Below are 19,013 nucleotides of genomic sequence, written 5' to 3'. Positions count from 1 at the left end.
GGGAGAGGGAGAGGGGAGAAAGGAGGAGGGCAGCGAGAGGGAGAGGGGGAGAAAGGAGGGAGGGCAGGGAGAGGGAGAGGGGGAGAAAGGAGGAGGGCAGGAGAGGGAGAGGGGGAGAAAGGAGGAGGGCAGGAAGAGGGAGAGGGAGAGGGGGAGAAAGGAGGAGGGCAGGGAGAGGGGGAGAAAGGAGGAGGGCAGGGAGAGGGAGAGGAGGAGAAAGGAGGAGGGCATGGAGAGGGAGAATGGGAGAAAGGAGGAGGGCAGGGAGAGGGAGAGGGGAGAAAGGAGGAGGGCATGGAGAGGGAGAGGGGGAGAAAGGAGGATGGCAGGGAGAGGGGGAGAAAGGGAGGAGGGCAGGGAGAGGGAGAGTGGGAGAAAGGAGGAGGGCAGGGAGAGGGGGAGAAAGGAGGATGGCAGAGAGAGGGAGAGGGGGAGAAAGGAGGAGGGCAGGGAGAGGGAGAGGGGGAGAAAGGAGGAGGGCAGGGAGAGGGAGAGGGGGATACAGGAGGATGGCAGGGAGAGGGAGAGGAGGAGAAAGGAGGATGGCAGGGAGAGGGGGAGAAAGGAGGAGGGCAGGGAGAGGGAGAGAAAAGAGGAGGGCAGGGAGAGGGGGAGAAAGGAGGATGGCAGGGAGAGGGAGAGGGGGAGAAAGGAGGGGCGCAGGGAGAGGGAGAGGGGAGAAAGGAGGAGGGTAGGGAGAGGGAGAGGGAGAGGGGGAGAAAGGAGGAGGGCAGGGAGAGGGAGAGGGGGAGAAAGGAGGAGGGCAGGAAGAGGGAGAGGGAGAGGGGGAGAAAGGAGGAGGGAGAGGCAGAGGGTAAAATTGATTGTCCACAGGGGCTTGGGAAGCTGTTGAATATGAGGGGGTATTACCGCCCCGGCACTGCAGCCAGATGGACAGCAGATGACTTTTGTTCCTACTAATACTCTAGTCTGGGGAGGTGTGGGAGGAGGGGGGAGACAGGAAGAAGGAACATTTTGGAGTGCTGGACAACTTACATCACCCACTCTGTCTCAGGGATAGCACCATATTCTCTGTCCTCTAGTGAAGACCTACAGCAGAACAGTGAGAGTAAAAAGACAGCAATTCAATGTCAGACATTGATAGTGTTTTTAGATAAAGGATTCTAAAACGTGTGTATTAGGAGTAAGTAGGCCACTTTTGTATGTAGGAAATAAAAATATGTAATGCCAACAAAATAAAAAAAATGAATGTAACCTTTTTAGTATATTTGAAAGGGGTAGGGGGTAAAACACATGGCACATTTTGACCACTAAAAACACAGTTTGACACACTATGAGATTGGAATAATACTGTGAAATTGTGAAAATGGTGATAATGCCCTGGTAGTGTAAAAGCTGTTTGAAAAGACCGCCTGAAATTTCTGCCTGTTTTGGTGGGATGGTGTTTTGACCTGCCTGGTGACATCACCAGGCGGTAAATTAGTTAATAGACCGGCAATGAAGAGAGTTCCAAACATCTCTGCCAATAACAGATCATTTTCAGTTTTCCCCTCACCACTCAGAAAACTCCAGACAGTCCTAGCAAAATTCTTGCTTGAGAAATTGCTCTTTCCTAAGAAGCTATTTTTGTTTCTTTTTTTTATCATTTTAATTGAAGACAATCACAGTAAGGTACTTAATTGTTACCCAGAAATGATTTGATATTGACCTTTAACAACTCCATATGGTTTAGCACCAACCTAGTATGAATTGCAAACAGCCCTTGTGGATGAACAACAACCCCACTTCCCACCCCTCCCAGTGTGCCAGTATGCACTAATATGTATAAAAAGGGGTATAGCTGCGAAAAACAAACAAATAACGATCTGTTTGAATAGAGGTCATATAGTAATAACCTTCTTTTTAAAGGTAAAATACTGTCTTCTTTGTGAAAATGGCTTTACATTGATAATCACCAAATGACATAATGTTGTATTATTTTTTATAATGACAACCCTTATCAGACTGTCACTATAGAGGTCCTATAATTCAATGTATTATTATGTAACAACACCTGATCCAAAGGATCCACATGTTAACACGTATTTTGAGGAAAATCATTTTGAACCCAAATAGATTAAAACACCTTTGATGTTATTTTTTTCTTTTTATCTTTTATTATTTCCACTTTCCAGTATGACTACCTTAACCAGTTTATAGCCTACCAAGAGCCTTACCAAAATATTTTACTAACTTAAGTCTTGATATATGTACCATACACAACATGGAACAAAATATTTGATTAAATTATCAAGTGTAAACCATTAACAAAAATATTGAATGTGGTATACAGTATATGTGTTAGGCTTAATGGGATATACTACACTGAACAAAAATATAAACACAAATGTAAAGAGTTGGTCCCATGTATCATGAGCTGAAATAAAAGATCCCAGAAATGTTCCATACGCACAAAAATCTTATTTCTCTATGTTTTTGTGCACAAATTTGTTTACATCCCTGTTAGTGAGCATTTCTCCTTTACCAAGATAATCGATCCACCTGACAGGTGTGGCATATCAAGAAAGCTGATTAAACAGCATGATCGTCTGAGACCAGCCCCCCGGACAGCTGATGAATCTGAGGAGTATTTCTGTCTGTAATAAAGCCCTTTTGTGGGGAAGAACTCATTCTGACTGGCTAGGCCCCTACCCAGTCATGTGAAATCCATAGATTAGGGCCTAATGAATTGATTTCAATTGACTGATGTTTTTTGTTGCATGTTGCGAAAATATTTTTGTTCAGTATAAAGCTAAACATTTGGAGCCGTTTTCACAGTCACAGTTTACACCTAGTTATGGACTAAACAACACTTCCAGGGTTGGTCCAGGACTATGTCAGAGAGGAAGAGGAGACATGAGAGGTTTTACTCTGCCCAAAATCTCTCCATGAAAAATAAACCCACGAAGTGAGACATATTTGTATGGGGGTCAATGAGAGAGTGCCGAGTTTGGTTAAAAAATATATGTATATTTAGCTTTGTTTGGCTTATTTGATCGAATATATGTTTTGTAATGGTTAGGTTGTTACGAGGAATGCACTGATATAAGTGGACGCACGTGGCATTTCGGCAACTTTAAGAAAAACAACTTTATATCAGAATTGTGCCTGTTGTCATAGAGATAGATACAGGACTCGTCATAGATATACCTTGTTTTGACATGGCCATTGCCATTGAGGGCTTCAACCATTTTGAATTAGTCAAATGGGTGGGGATTCCTATGAGTTGGGAGCAATCAGCCAATGAAGAAGAAGAAAACTGAGTACTTTAAAATGAAGATAGCCTCAATGATGCTGCCCATGCTGTCACAGACGCTATAATGGCACAGATACAAAGATGAGTCCTCTATCTCTCAATTCAATTCAATTCAAGGGGCTTTATTGACATGGGAAACATCTTAACATTGCCAAAGCAGGTGAAGTAGATAATATACACAAGTGAAATAAACAATAAAAATGAACAGTAAACATTACACTCACAGAAGTTCCAAAAGAATAAAGACATTACAAATGTCATATTATGTATATATACAGTGTTGTGACGATGTACAAATGGTTAAAGTACAAAAGTGAAAATAAATAAGCATAAATATGGGTTGTATTTACAATGGTGTTTGTTCTTCACTGGTTGACCTTTTCTTGAGGCAACAGGTCATAAATCATGCTGCTATGATGGCACACTGGTATTTCACCAAGTAGATATGGGAGTTTATCAAAATCTGGTTTGTTTTCGAATTCTTTGTGGATCTGTGTAATCTGAGGGAAATATGTGTCTCTAATATGGTCATTCATTGGGCAGGAGGATAGGAAGTGCAACTCAGTTTCCCTCTATCTCTATTGACTGTGTGCACACATATCTGCCCTCTCATTGGCTAGAATGGTCCCACCAGATCTCGCCTCCTGCCTACCTGCATTCCATATTTGAGGACATGTATTTCCATTGTTAGAGTGGTCAATCAACTATCTTGTCAATATAATAGACAATCTTTGACTGTGCTTAATCTGTGTCCGGGAACCACGCCGGTATCATTTGGGCTGCGTTCAGTATAAAAAAACGGAGTGCAACGTTCAATTAAACGGAAACGGCGCTGTTGTGTATGGCCAGTGGGTTGTGGTTGGGTTGTGGGTTCAAAATGCACGGCTGCCCTTTAAATAGACATACGTCACTCATTGTTTCAAGCCACACTCCGATACACCCACCAAACTGAGCAAATATACCTCAAAGTCTGTTCAAGAAAGTTGACGAACGTTTTGGGGAAACGTGTCGTTCAGTACAAACCGTCACGCAACGTAGCAAATGGAACTGAAACTCCCCTGGGAAACTGCCCTGGCTGTCCATGAGGGTTTGGTTCTCTGGCATTGCTTAGGTTTTACTACCATCTGCTGGTTGAAACATATATGCACATGATTCAGATTTTCCTCTTGAGTTTGAACATGAATTTATGCAACCTTGGATTGTAGTGAACATCTTTCGATGAGTGGGACTTCCTCTCTTAATCTTTATATGGCTAGATGTACGTGTGCCTTCCCCATTAAACACAACCTATGTGGACATATGTTATAGTTCATTGTAAACTCTACATATAAACACTTTTCTTTATAGCACTTAAACCATTCAGAATAGGCCTAAATCCGAAGCACAATATATGCTTTAACCAAAAACCAAAACTAATCACAGGATCATTTTAATCTGGAATAAAAAAATAAAAACAGGCCCCTGAATCAGATAAATGCAATCAATCTGTTAAAAGAGGCTATACAGAAGTTGCTGGCTAAATGTGAACCTTACATTTTGGCCTTAGTATTGTCTGCATGGTTCATTAACTCATAAAATCTGAATATTTATGCTAACAGTAGAGCCCCACAGTGGAGGTGTCATAATACCCATAAAACATAGTGGTCAAACTGGGAAATGGGTCCAATCGTTTTTCCACCATTCATTTTTTCCATAGGGGATGTTAGAAACACTTAAAAGAAGGGTTGTGTTTTGTGGAGGCTTACCCTGGCGTGATGTTTTGATAACCATGTAAATCTCTCTCGGACAAGGTGACTTTTATCAATATATTTATTCGGCTCTATTTCCTCTCAGATTTGAACATGCTAATTAGCATCAAAGTAGAAGTCATGCAAGATTACAAATCCCAGCAAGCTCCTGCATGTCATTTCTAGATGACACCTTTGCTAATAGGTATTGTGTCAATTTAAAATTTGCACAAGACAGTTCAAAGAATTGTCCATTTAAAGAAATGTAGCTAAATTATTCATGACTACACTTAGCTAACATTAGATTGTTAATCCAGAGATTCGTACCTTTTTGGCATTTGTAGTTCTTTATGATAGCCGCATTAGCAGCTAATTAGCGTTTCAATTGTGGGGGGTAAATACAGGCAAATATATTGATAACAGTCACCTTGTCCTAGAGAAATTTACACAGCCCTTATTTTAAGTGTTTCTAAATACCCCCAAGGGAAAAAGAAATGGTGGGGAACTTGTTGGAGCCATTTCCCTGTTTGAACGCTAGGTTTCATGGGTATTATGACTCATACTGTGGCACTCTATATACTGTATCTTTTGCTCATGTTCATGGGAAGGTGTGCCCCTTTCTATCCAATGAGATAATCTGGGCAGAATTTCTTTAAGTGGCCCCTTTTGGATCAATAGCTCCCCCAGAAGCAAAAGTTCCTTACAGACTCTTTAATCGCGGTGTTCTTTTCACAAGGTAGTATATTGCTGCATATACTTTGGCAGTATTAGGGTTAGTTTGACACCTATGTCACTGGCAGACCTATTTTCTGCCATAATTTATTTAGCATATTTAAGTAGCCTGCAGGCTACTCAAAATGTAGGCTGTTATTGAAAACAATACTGCATTTTAAATTGTGCCTCTTTGCAAGGACAGGCAAGAAATTGGTCATGTAGTCTAGGAATTACCCATATTTTCTGTCTCTATTTGAGGAGTAGCCTAATTTTGGTGAGAGTCCATGTTCTCCATGCCGCTGTCCTTTTTAAATGAATACATCCACTATTGAGGACGTTTTTTAAATTATTATTATTATTAACACTCTCTAAGGACTACAGTGACAGCTTCTCGACGTTGGGATTTAGGTTTTGTACCTGTATTCTTGCGCTGATCTACACATTTTTGTGCATGAGGCACCGTTTCCAGGCCTTATCCTTTGCTTTAATTATTTATTTACGTGTAAACTGCAGTCTTGCTATCAAAACATTGATGGTCGATAATTCCCATCTCTGTTGAGGGCCGAACTAAAACACCTTCATTTATTTTCATCTCAAATTGTGGTAGGCCGGCACACAGTCATTATGGCTCGTCCACGGCCACGGGAGTACAAGGCAGGAGATTTGGTTTTTGCGAAGATGAAGGGATACCCACACTGGCCAGCGAGGGTGAGTAGGTGATGCAGCCGAGCTGAAAAGCAGGGAGGCGGGGTTGCCTGAGACAATACCGCCGATGCTTTGGGATATATGCGATGGGCTCTTGCCGCCACCTTCTTCACCTTGCGTGTTTGTGTTTCGCAGCAAAGTGCTCAGTTCACAGTGTGCCTGCCTTCATCACATACACAGCTATTGCTGCTCGCTATTTTGATACGCTGCAAACCACAATAACCAGTCATTCTTATGTTTACCATCCTTTACATTTTCCCTGTGTTTCCCAGTCAGGAAATGAGGGCGCTATTGAATGGTGTGCTACTACGTCTATTTTTGAATCCGTCTCTTCCTTACGTACTGTTTTTACTTTTCATTTTCCACAGTCCACAAATTCCCTTGAATACAAAGCGGTTGTAATTGTATAGGCCTATAGAGTAATTAGCTACTGTAGCAACTCGCCGATTTGGTATAGCCTACTAGAGCTAGCCTTTACAGTCAGTCAGACTTGACCTGAGGTAACCGGGTGAGTGTGAGCCCTTTCCAACAACAATGTTACATTGTAAGCTTCTGATTACGCTGTTGGCCTCAAGTGTTTTAGCATCTGCAACATTGTTTCAAGATACTGACACTTTACACTTCTGTTGTTTGGAATATGTAGCCAACATACAGCATTGAAGATATGATAATACTGTTTACTGAAATATTAAAGTGTGTTAACAATGCAGTTCACATACACTGTTGCAGTTTGTATTATGGGTTCATTTTTGAGATCCCATGAACAGATACATCTGACTTGAGTGTTATAACAGTCTCTCTCACTCTCTACATCACTCTCTCTCTCTCTCTCTCTCTCTCTCACTCTTTACATCACCCCCCCCCCCCCCCCCCCATTAGATTGATGAACTTCCAGAGGGAGCTGTCAAGCCACCTGCTAATAAATATCCCATATTTTTCTTCGGCACGCATGAAACGTAAGCAACACACTACTATTATGTCCCAAATGGCACCCTATTCCCTATATAGTGCACTACCTTTGACCGGAGCCCAATGGGGTAAGTAGTGCACTACATAGGGAATATTTGGGACACATGCACACCTTTTCTTTGCAACTTTGTTGTTGATAAGCATATTACCAAAAGCATCTCCTGTGGCCTATGTTATTACACTGAGGCCTATGGTGTTACACTGAGGTCTATGATATTACACTGAGGTCTATGATATTACACTGAGGTCTATGATATTACACTGAGGCCTATGATATTACACTGAGGCCTATGATATTACACTGAGGTCTATGATATTACACTGAGGCCTATGATATTACACTGAGGCCTATGGTGTTACACTGAGGCCTATGATATTACACTGAGGTCTATGATATTACACTGAGGCCTATGGTATTACACTGAGGCCTATGATATTACACTGAGGCCTATGATATTACACTGAGGTCTATGATATTACACTGAGGCCTATAATATTACACTGAGGTCTATGATATTACACTGAGGCCTATGATATTACACTGAGGCCTATGATATTACACTGAGGCCTATGATATTACACTGAGGCCTATGATATTACACTGAGGCCTATGGTATTACACTGAGGCCTATGTTATTACACTGAGGCCTATGATATTACACTGATGCCTATGATATTACACTGAGGCCTATGATATTACACTGAGGTCTGTGATATTACACCGAGGTCTATGATATTACACTGAGGCCTATGATATTACACTGAGGCCTATGATATTACACTGAGGCCTATGGTATTATACTGAGACATATGATATTACACTGAGGCCTATGATATTACACTGAGGCCTATGGTATTACACTGAGGCCTATGATATTACACTGAGGCCTATGATATTACACTGAGGCCTATGGTATTATACTGAGACATATGATATTACACTGAGGCCTATGATATTACACTGAGGCCTATGTTATTACACTGAGGCCTATGGTATTACACTGAGGTCTATGGTATTACACTGAGGCCTATGATATTACACTGAGGCCTATGGTATTACACTGAGGCCTATGATATTACACTGAGGCCTATGATATTACACTGAGGCCTATAGTATTATACTGAGACATATGATATTACACTGAGGCCTATGATATTACACTGAGGCCTATGGTATTATACTGAGACCTATGATATTACACTGAGGCCTATGGTATTATACTGAGACCTATGATATTACACTGAGGCCTATGATATTACACTGAGGCCTATGGTATTACACTGAGACCTATGATATTACACTGAGGCCTATGATATTACACTGAGGCCTATGATATTACACTGAGACCTATGATATTACACTGAGGCCTATGGTATTACACTGAGGCCTATGATATTACACTGAGGCCTATGGTATTACACTGAGGCCTATGATATTACACTGAGGTCTATGGTATTACACTGAGGCCTATGATATTACACTGAGGCCTATGGTATTACACTGAGGCCTATGATATTACACTGAGGCCTATGATATTACACTGAGGCCTATGATATTACACTGAGGCCTATGGTATTACACTGAGGCCTATGATATTACACTGAGGCCTATGATATTACACTGAGGCCTATGATATTACACTGTTATAAAAAAAATATTTTGTACTTTTTTTAGTTACTTTTACCCCTTTCTCTCCCCAATTTCATGGTATCCAATTGGTAGTTACGGTCTTGTCTCATCACTGCAACTCCCGTACAGACTCGGGAGAGGCGAAGGTCGAGAGCCGTGCGTCGAAACACAACCCAACCAAGCCGCACTGCTTCTTAACACAATGCCCACTTAACCCAGGAGCCAGCCGCACCAATGTGTCGGAGAAAACACGTGTCAGCGTGCACTGTGCTCGGCCCGCCACAGGAGTCGCTAGTGCGCGATGGGACAAGAACATCCCTGCCAGCCAAACCCTCCCCTAACCCGGACAACGCTGGGCCAATTGTGCGCCGCCTCATGGGTCTCCTGGTTGCGGCCAGCTGTGGCAGAGCCTGAACTCAGACCCAGAATCCCTAGTGGCACAGCTAGCACTGCGATTCAGTGCCTTAGACCACTGCGCCACTCGGGAGCCCGTTATAACACTGTATTATAGTGATCAGCAGATAATATAGCCTATTATAAACTGGAAGGTTTGAGCCCTGAATGCTAATTGACAGCCATGGTATATCAGACCGTATACCATGGGTATGACAACATATTTATTTTTACTGCTCTAATTACGTTGGTAACCAGTTTATAATAGCAATAAGGCACCTCAGGGGTTTGTGGTATATGGCCAATATACCATGGCTAAGGGCTTTATCCAGGCACTCCGTGTTGTGTCGTACTTAAGAACAGCCCTTAGCCGTGGTATATTGGCCTATTACACTCCCTTGTGCCTCATTGCTTAAATATAACACTATCTTAACTTGGGTACTTTATAGTGAAATGTTTATTGTTCGCACACACACACTAGTTATAAACATGAACGCTCTCTTCACAAAACAGTAGCACAACTTGAGTATATAAGTTACATGACGGAGTATATGTAGTACATATACTGAGTGTACAAAACATTAAGAACACCTGCTCTTAACATGACATAGACTGACCAGGTGAATCCAGGTGAAAGCTATGACCCCTTATTGATGTCACCTGTTAAATCCACTTCAATCAGTGTAGATGAAGGGGAGGAGACAGGATAAAGAATGATTTTTAAGCCTTGAGACAATTGAGACATGGATTGTGTATGTGTGCCATTCAGAGGGTGAATGGGCAAGACAAAATATTTAAGTGCCTTTGAACGGGGTATGGTAGTAGGTGCCAGGCGCACCGCTCTGTGTCAAGAACTGCAACGCTGGTGGGTTTTTCGTGCTCAACAGTTTCCCGTGTGTATCAACAATGGTCCACCACCCAAAGAACTTCCAGCCAACTTGACACAACTGTGGGAAACATTGGAGTCAACATGGGACAGCATCCCTGTGGAACACTTTCAACACCTTGTAGAGTCCATACCTCGACGAGTTGAGGCTGCTCTGAGGGGAAAGGGGGGGGGGGTGCAACTCAATATTATGGAGGTGTTCTGAATGTTTTGTACACTCAGTGTAAGTTACATTTTTGTGATGACAGATGAATGTTAGTGGTTTGGTTCTGGTCATGTTGGCAGTACTGCTCACCATCTCTGTCCCACCACAGTGCCTTCCTGGGCCCCAGGGATCTCCTACCATACAAGGAGTACAAGGACAAGTTTGGCAAGTCCAACAAGAGGAAAGGTTTCAACGAGGGTCTGTGGGAGATCGAGAACAACGCAGGGGTCAAATTCACCGGCTATCAGGTCCGTCGTGCTCCTCAGTCCATTTTTGTGTATTAGCCGGCACATACAGAAGTATACAAAAGTAATCAAGATATGTGGACAGTGCATTCTGAATACCAGTTATAACTTATAAGCCAAACTCATAACTAATAACTTCTAAGCCATCAGCAACAAGGACACACACACACACAAGAGTTGTATCTTAGTTGCTGATGTCTCATAACTGCTTGTCATAGTCCAGTGTCCACATATTATGGGCTGCTGCTTGACCTTGGTGCAGTCCTCTCCTGGAGAGTTCCTTATAGAAGAGACTTCTATTTTAATTGTTTTGCTCTCAATATTTTCTCAGTTGATCTCAATAGCACATCAGTGAATAGTGTCTGCTCACTGTATTGTTCTGTAGATTTTTCTCATGTCACTATGAAGCCAAAGGTATATTTGCCACTCTGTGTTGACAAAGTTGTACTCTATTCTATTCTACTCTATTCTATGTTCTCAGGCCATCCAGCAGCAGAGCTTTTCCAAGACGGCGGGAGAAGGAGGAGACGTGGCAGACGGGAGCAGTGAAGGAGAGGAGAGAGATTCCATAGAGGAGGTGGAAGATGACAAAGGCAAACTGAAGGAAGACAGGGCCGGGTCCAAACGGAAAAAGACCGCCTCCTCTAAGGTACAGGTTATCACAAACTAGTTATCAGACTCAACCTGTTATTACACTCTATCACACTGTAAACCTGTAGAACTCAACCATAGTCCTGGAGACCCAGGGTGTGCAGATGTTTGTTCCAACCCAGCTTTAACGCACCTGGTTCAAAGACTTGATAGATGATTAGTTTGGTCAGTTGTGTTACTGCTGGGCTATTAAAAAAAGCCTGCACAGCCTGTGGGAACCCAGGAATAGGGTTGAAGAAAACTGGCTTAACATAAGTGTCACAATGGTCTTGGGCGTGTTTTTTTTTTTTTTTTTGCATGAGATGGTTGCCAACCATCTCAGGGGCATCTCTAAAGTGCCTCTAAAAACTTTCAAAAGGCTTCCTCTCCTTGCCTCCTCTCCTTCATCTGCACTGACCGGACAAGGTGAAAGCAATATGATGGATGCCTTCCAACCAGGTATCTGACTTCCCCTGTTTAGCAATGTCAGCTAAATGAAGCAAACGATAAGATGAGAGGAAGCCACGTGAGACTATTGAGATCTATCTCTAGTCTCTCCGGAGCTATAGCTAACCTATAGGTTAAAGGTGAGAGGTCAGAGTGCAGGTGCGTATGTTCAGGGGAGCAATGGGGAGGGGGGGCTATCACAAGCCTACTGATACATTACATTCCAAGTCGTCAGCATATCTTGATAAATAATGATTATGAAGTGAACTAGGAGGGTTGAGAAACGCTGATAGTTCAATTTGAATGGTATTTCCTTAATCAGGACAACACAAAGCCTATGGGCCCATACAGAGGCAGGGGGGTTGTAGGTAATGTTACTGTGGTGTCCATTGAGGCCTGGGCTGAAAAAAGTCACCCACAGCCCCCTCCACCCCGTCCTCGCTTAGCAACCACTGTTGCCTAGCAACTGGGCTCTATTACGCACATCTATTCGATGGAATGTAGCATTCCAGAAGTCCGACCTCAGCCTCTCAAATTGGAATAGTCTAACTCATGCTTGCATTACACAAATTAACATTTTCTTGCTTTGTCCTTCAAAGTGCTGGCTATACTTTTACTGTTTTGTTTCTCAGTGCAAATACAGCTGTTTTGTTTAAGCACACATAGAATTTGACCTGTGTTCTTTATATGTGTAGTGTGGTGTAGTGAAAGTTGAACAGATCAGCATCACACACAGAGTTGAACTGAGCTATGCAGAGCAGATGTTATGTTAATACATTATGATACTCTAACAGGGATGTTAATACATTATGATACTCTAACAGTGATGTTAATACATTATGATACTCTAACAGGATGTTAATACATTATGATACTCTAACAGGGATGTTAATACATTATGATACTCTAACAGGGATGTTAATACATTATGATACTCTAACAGGATGTTAATACATTATAATATTCTAACAGGGATGTTAATACATTATGATACTCTAACAGGATGTTAATACATTATGATACTCTAACAGGATGTTAATACATTATGATACTCTAACAGGATGTTAATACATTATGATACTCTAACAGGATGTTAATACATTATGATATTCTAACAGGGATGTTAATACATTATGATACTCTAACAGGATGTTAATACATTATGATACTCTAACAGGATGTTAATACATTATGATACTCTAACAGGATGTTAATACATTATGATACTCTAACAGGATGTTAATACATTATGATATTCTAACAGGGATGTTAATACATTATGATACTCTAACAGGATGTTAATACATTATGATACTCTAACAGGGATGTTAATACATTATGATACTCTAACAGGATGTTAATACATTATGATACTCTAACAGGATGTTAATACATTATGATACTCTAACAGGATGTTAATACATTATGATACTCTAACAGGGATGTTAATACATTATGATACTCTAACAGGATGTTAATACATTATGATACTCTAACAGGATGTTAATACATTATGATACTCTAACAGGGATGTTAATACATTATGATACTCTAACAGGGATGTTAATACATTATGATACTCTAACAGGATGTTAATACATTATGATATTCTAACAGGGATGTTAATACATTATGATACTCTAACAGGATGTTAATACATTATGATACTCTAACAGGGATGTTAATACATTATGATACTCTAACAGGATGTTAATACATTATGATACTCTAACAGGATGTTAATACATTATGATACTCTTAACAGGATGTTAATACATTATGATACTCTAACAGGGATGTTAATACATTATGATATTCTAACAGGATGTTAATACATGATGATACTTTAACCTCTACGGGCCACGGTGGCAGTATTGAGAATTTTGAAAAAAATACATGCCCATTTTTAACTGCCTCCTACACCAACTCAGAAGCTAGGATATGCATATTATTAACACATTCGGATAGAAAACACTCTGAATTTTCTAAAACAGTTTGAATGGTGTCTGTAAGTATAACAAAACTCATATTGCAGGCAAAAACCTGAGAAAAATAGATTTAAAAAAAAATGAGAATTTTGTGGCTGTACTATTTAGTGTCATTGTTTATTAGATACCATAGTGAGAAAGGATTCAGTTCGCAACTCCTACGGATTCCACTAGATGTCAGCGATCTTTATAAAGTTGTTTGAAGCTTCCATGATTAACAGGGAGCAAATTAGAATGCATTGAAGTTGACGTCCGTGGGATGTCGTCACTTCCATTATGGCCTGCACCTGCGCAATCATGAGACACGAGACATTTTTAAAAAACGTTTTTCTAGACACAGGTGAAGTCGGGTTGAAACATTACTGATGTTTCACGTTAAAAATGGCTCTAAAGATTGATGCTAAACAACGTTTGACATGTTTGAACAAACATAAATAGATTATTTTTTTAACTTTTTGCCGTGACTTCACACACCCCCCGCACTACTTTTTAGTAGCCACCGAAGCGCTAACAACATGGAACAACTTGGAGTTATTTGGACATCAATTATGAACTTTGTCAAAAGAAACCACATTTGTTGTGGACCTGGAATTCCTGGAACTGCCAATGGATGAAGATAATCAAAGGTAATGGATTATTGACAATAGTATTATTGATATTACATGGTTACAAGATGATGCTAAGCTAATTAGGCTAGCTTATTGTTCTTAGCACAGCACCTGGTTTATTGCAACTTGTGATTTCCCAGTAAAGTTATTTTGAAATCTGGCAAGACAGTATCATTTACGAAATGTTAAACTATAATTATTTGAATGACAATATTATAATTTACCAATGTTTTCGAATAGTAATTTTGAAAATTGTAACGTTGTTCACCGGAAGCATTTCAGAGAAGAAAAAAATCAGAATTTCACCGCTACTGTAAAATGCGGTTTTTGGATATAAATATGAACTTGATGGAACAAAAAATGCATGTATTGTATAACATAATGTCCTAGGAGTGTCATCTGATGGAGATTGTCAAAGGTTGGTGCATAATTTTAGCTGGTTTCTGCTTTTGGTGACGCCTGACCTTGAATTGAAAATGGATGTTTGTACTTTTGTGGCTATGTACTGTCCTAACATAATCTAACTTTATGCTTTTGCCGTAAAGCCTCTTTGAAAATCGAACAATGTGGTTAGATTAAGGAGATGTTTATCTTTTAAATGGTGTAAAATAGTTGATTGTTTGAGAAATTGAAATTATTAGATTTTTGATGTTTTGAAGCCTTGCTAGCAATCCCGTCTCAGGGTTCATTGCTAATACATTATGATACTCTAACAGGGATGTTAATACATGATGATTCTAACAGGATGTTAATACATTATGATACTCTAACAGGGATGTTATGTTAATACATTATGATACTCTAACAGGATGTTAATACATTATGATACTCTAACAGGATGTTAATACATTATGATACTCTAACAGGGATGTTAATACATTATGATACTCTAACAGGGATGTTAATACATTATGATACTCTAACAGGATGTTAATACATTATGATACTCTAACAGGGATGTTAATACATTATGATACTCTAACAGGATGTTAATACATTATGATACTCTAACAGGATGTTAATACATTATGATACTCTAACAGGGATGTTAATACATTATGATACTCTAACAGGATGTTAATACATTATGATACTCTAACAGGATGTTAATACATTATGATACTCTAACAGGGATGTTAATACATTATGATACTCTAACAGGATGTTAATACATTATGATACTCTAACAGTGATGTTAATACATTATGATACTCTAACAGGGATGTTAATACATTATGATACTCTAACAGGGATGTTAATACATTATGATACTCTAACAGGATGTTAATACATTATGATACTCTAACAGGATGTTAATACATTATGATACTCTAACAGGATGTTAATACATTATGATACTCTAACAGGATGTTAATACATTATGATATTCTAACAGGGATGTTAATACATTATGATACTCTAACAGGATGTTAATACATTATGATACTCTAACAGGGATGTTAATACATTATGATACTCTAACAGGATGTTAATACATTATGATACTCTAACAGGATGTTAATACATTATGATACTCTAACAGGATGTTAATACATTATGATACTCTAACAGGATGTTAATACATTATGATACTCTAACAGGGATGTTAATACATTATGATACTCTATGTTAATACATTATGATACTCTAACAGGGATGTTAATACATTATGATACTCTAACAGGGATGTTAATACATTATGATACTCTAACAGGATGTTAATACATTATGATACTCTAACAGGATGTTAATACATTATGATACTCTAACAGGGATGTTAATACATTATGATATTCTAACAGGGAGCAGATCTGATGAAGCCTGACTGGGGATTGGTTGAAACATCATTAGCCATGCTCACTTTTTCAGATACCTACAGAACATTTTGGGGGCCAGAAATTATTAAAAGAATTGTCCAGTTCAAAGAATAATGGATGCATTCAGTAAACTTCATTAAGTACTTACTTTATTGTTCAATGAGACTCTATGTTTCCCACATATTGCAAGACAGCAAATCATATCTGAAATTGCATGAAATAGTTATTGATACAGTATCATGGACTCTAGCTATCCACTAGCAAAGCACGTCCATTTAGTGTTGCATGAGTGCTGTTCTGACAAATGAGCACCTTATCACTACCTGCACACAACAACTCCCTGGTTTCAACGTCCTCAGGAAGTTGTGGTCCTCAATAGGTTCATAACTGGCCACGGCCCATGCCCCGCCAACCTCCAGCGATGGGGCATAAAAGCAAGCCCCCTATGTCCTGTGGGGTGGAGAAAACAATGCACCACATTTTTTTGCATTCACTGAATAAATAAATAGTGCTGATCTGTGTGTGTTGTCCCCAGAAGTCGTCCAAGCTGTCCAGGATCTCGTCTGGAGAGGACGATCTGGAGGACGGGAAAGAGGAGGATCAGAAGAGCGGATCGGAGGGGGGAGACCCCGATAACGGCATCATCCAGAACACTGCCGACAGCAAGGTGAGCTGCCTGGGGGTGGGGGGGGGGGGGGGGTCAGGGTTGGGGACAATTTTAATTATAGTCAGTTAAATCAGGAAAGGATTTCAATTTAAAATTACATTTTATTTATTTAAAATAAATAGGTTCTCCTTTTCAGTTTATTGAAAATATAACATTTTTACAACAATTAAGTCAGAATTTCAGTCTACTTCTTGAATTGACTGTCTTCAATTTGAATTGACCCCAACCATGGTGGATGTAGCCTGATCCCAGATCTGTTTGTATGCTTGGCGTGACATTGACCCTAGTTGACAGGACATTGCTGACACATTTCAGTCACAGGTATGTTTATTCCTTCCTTAGTACCGCAAAGTGTTAGTGTTGCAAGATCAACACTTGATTACTAATTTATTTGATTTAGCAAAGATTAAAATGGAGGTGAAAATGTTGCAGATCTTGTTCATTCAATGCATGAATACTGACACTAGGGCATGGTAGCAAAATAATTGTTCTGATTCTCTTGTATCATTCAAACAGCATTATTATATCACTTCATTGTGTCCTGTGTCACTGTCAGATACTTTTGTTTCTGATGTGTATTCTAATTGTTTAATAGGATATTTTTCAATTAGAATATTTGTATGTCTTCTGTTCCAGAACCAGTTGCTGAGAGAAGAACATTAGGTGCTGTGGACAGCTGCAGAGGGAAGGGAAGGTATATATATATATTGCTGTCACGTGATATTGGAATGGTCAAACTCCCATAATCACCACCTCTAGCACTACCTATAATGGGCGATTCACGTCTATCTCTATGTAGAAACAACACTACAGTATATCACTACATGTGTACAACTCTGCTTCAGCCAATAGACGCCCAGGCTAGACTAGAGCCAAAGTAACTAGCTTCAAAACAACATACACACACACTTGTGTCCCCGTCTCTTTCAAAATCAGAACACCACATTTCATATCTAAACAGTGTAAATAAAATAAGCATCAATCAATATTTATATTGACCCTTAGCCTCCACTATCTGATTAATCCATCAATGATGTCATATAGGTAAACATGTTAGCTATGTTTGATAAAACTTCTATGAATATACAGTATAATATACTCCCTTGTGGTCTATGATGATTGATATATGTTGGGTATTGCAGTGTTCTGATCATACAAGTTTTGCTTTTATAAAACAATGGTTTAAGGGGAGGGACTAGCTTAGGGTTGCAAAATTCCAATACATTTTCAAAAATTTCCAGTTTTCCAGAAATCCTGGTTGGAATATTCCTGCAATCAGGAGGGAATAAGCAGGAAATCCGGTGGTCATAAGACTGGAATTCATGGGAAACCTGAGAATTTGGGGAAAGTTACTGGAAATTTGAAATGTGTGTTTAACTGACTGTATAACATATCCATATCACTCAGCACTGTATGTTTCTCTTTTATGTAACCCGCAAAAGATGAATGGAAAAAGACATAGATAAATGTACGAAGTGTTGTGCACAAACCGACTCTCTAACTCTCTATCTATATATTCACTTTGGCTGTAGAGTATAGGGCCAGTATTCTACCTGACTGATCTAGCTAACTACTCGTCCGCATCCCAAATGGAACCCTACCACCTGCATACTTTTGTGCACTACGCTGCCTTCATCTTTCTATGGGAAGTGATGAATCAGTTTTAAGGTGTATCAGTAGAATGGGTTATGGTATATTTTAAAAGCTTTCTATAGTGGCATGCTCAACTGTTGTACACAACTACCTAGTAATTTTCTTAACGTTTTCAATTATACTGAACAAAAAGGTAAACGCAACATGTAAAATGTTTCATGAGCTGAAATAAAAAATCCCAGAAATGTTTCATATGCACAAAAACATTATTTCTCTCAAATTTGGTGCACAAATTTGTTTACATCACTGTTAGTGAGCATTTCTCCATTGCCAAGATAATCCATCCACCTGACAGGTGTGGCATATCAAGAAGCTGATTAAATTAGCGGTACACAGGTGCTCCTTGTGCTGGGGACAATAAAAGTTTGTCACACAACACAATGCCACAGATGTCGCAAGTTTTGAGTGAGCGTGCAATTGGCATGCAGACTGCAGGAATGTCCACCACAGCTGTTGCCAGAAAATTGAATGTT

The 19,013-nt window shown here is 39.8% G+C and overlaps 1 protein-coding gene across 5 annotated transcripts; it reads left to right on the top strand.

Annotated features, from left to right (window-relative positions):
• The first annotated feature begins 5,588 nt into the window (after nucleotides 1–5,588).
• LOC115203410 (hepatoma-derived growth factor-related protein 3) lies at nucleotides 5,589–18,376 on the top strand. 5 transcript variants are annotated; one of them, XM_029768088.1, is made up of 8 exons: nucleotides 5,589–5,719; nucleotides 6,305–6,405; nucleotides 7,282–7,358; nucleotides 10,595–10,733; nucleotides 11,212–11,379; nucleotides 16,756–16,887; nucleotides 17,129–17,208; nucleotides 17,524–18,376. In XM_029768088.1, the coding sequence occupies exons 2-8, from the start codon at nucleotides 6,322–6,324 to the stop codon at nucleotides 17,534–17,536; spliced, it is 693 nt and encodes a 230-aa protein (XP_029623948.1). In that variant the 5' UTR covers nucleotides 5,589–5,719; nucleotides 6,305–6,321; the 3' UTR covers nucleotides 17,537–18,376. The 5 variants fall into 5 exon arrangements, with proteins under 5 accessions (XP_029623948.1, XP_029623949.1, XP_029623947.1 ...); XM_029768089.1 differs by lacking the exon at nucleotides 5,589–5,719 and having other exon boundaries at nucleotides 5,773–6,405; nucleotides 16,759–16,887; XM_029768087.1 differs by lacking the exon at nucleotides 5,589–5,719 and having other exon boundaries at nucleotides 5,782–6,405.
• Nucleotides 18,377–19,013: the final 637 nt, after the last annotated feature.

Source organism: Salmo trutta, chromosome 12 (assembly GCF_901001165.1).
Source record: "Salmo trutta chromosome 12, fSalTru1.1, whole genome shotgun sequence".
Classification (NCBI taxonomy): domain Eukaryota; kingdom Metazoa; phylum Chordata; class Actinopteri; order Salmoniformes; family Salmonidae; genus Salmo; species Salmo trutta.
The sequence above is the reverse complement of the archived record's forward strand: the minus strand, read 5'-3'. Positions and strand labels throughout refer to the sequence as shown.

Excerpts from the sequence above, each read along its gene's own strand:
- LOC115203410 (XM_029768088.1), top strand. The coding sequence starts at position 6,322 with ATGGCTCGTCCACGGCCACGGGAGTACAAGGCAGGAGATTTGGTTTTT. Across the intron at positions 6,406-7,281 it reads ACCCACACTGGCCAGCGAGG|ATTGATGAACTTCCAGAGGG; the intron begins GTGAGTAGGTGA and ends CCCCCCCATTAG. Across the intron at positions 7,359-10,594 it reads TTCTTCGGCACGCATGAAAC|TGCCTTCCTGGGCCCCAGGG; the intron begins GTAAGCAACACA and ends GTCCCACCACAG.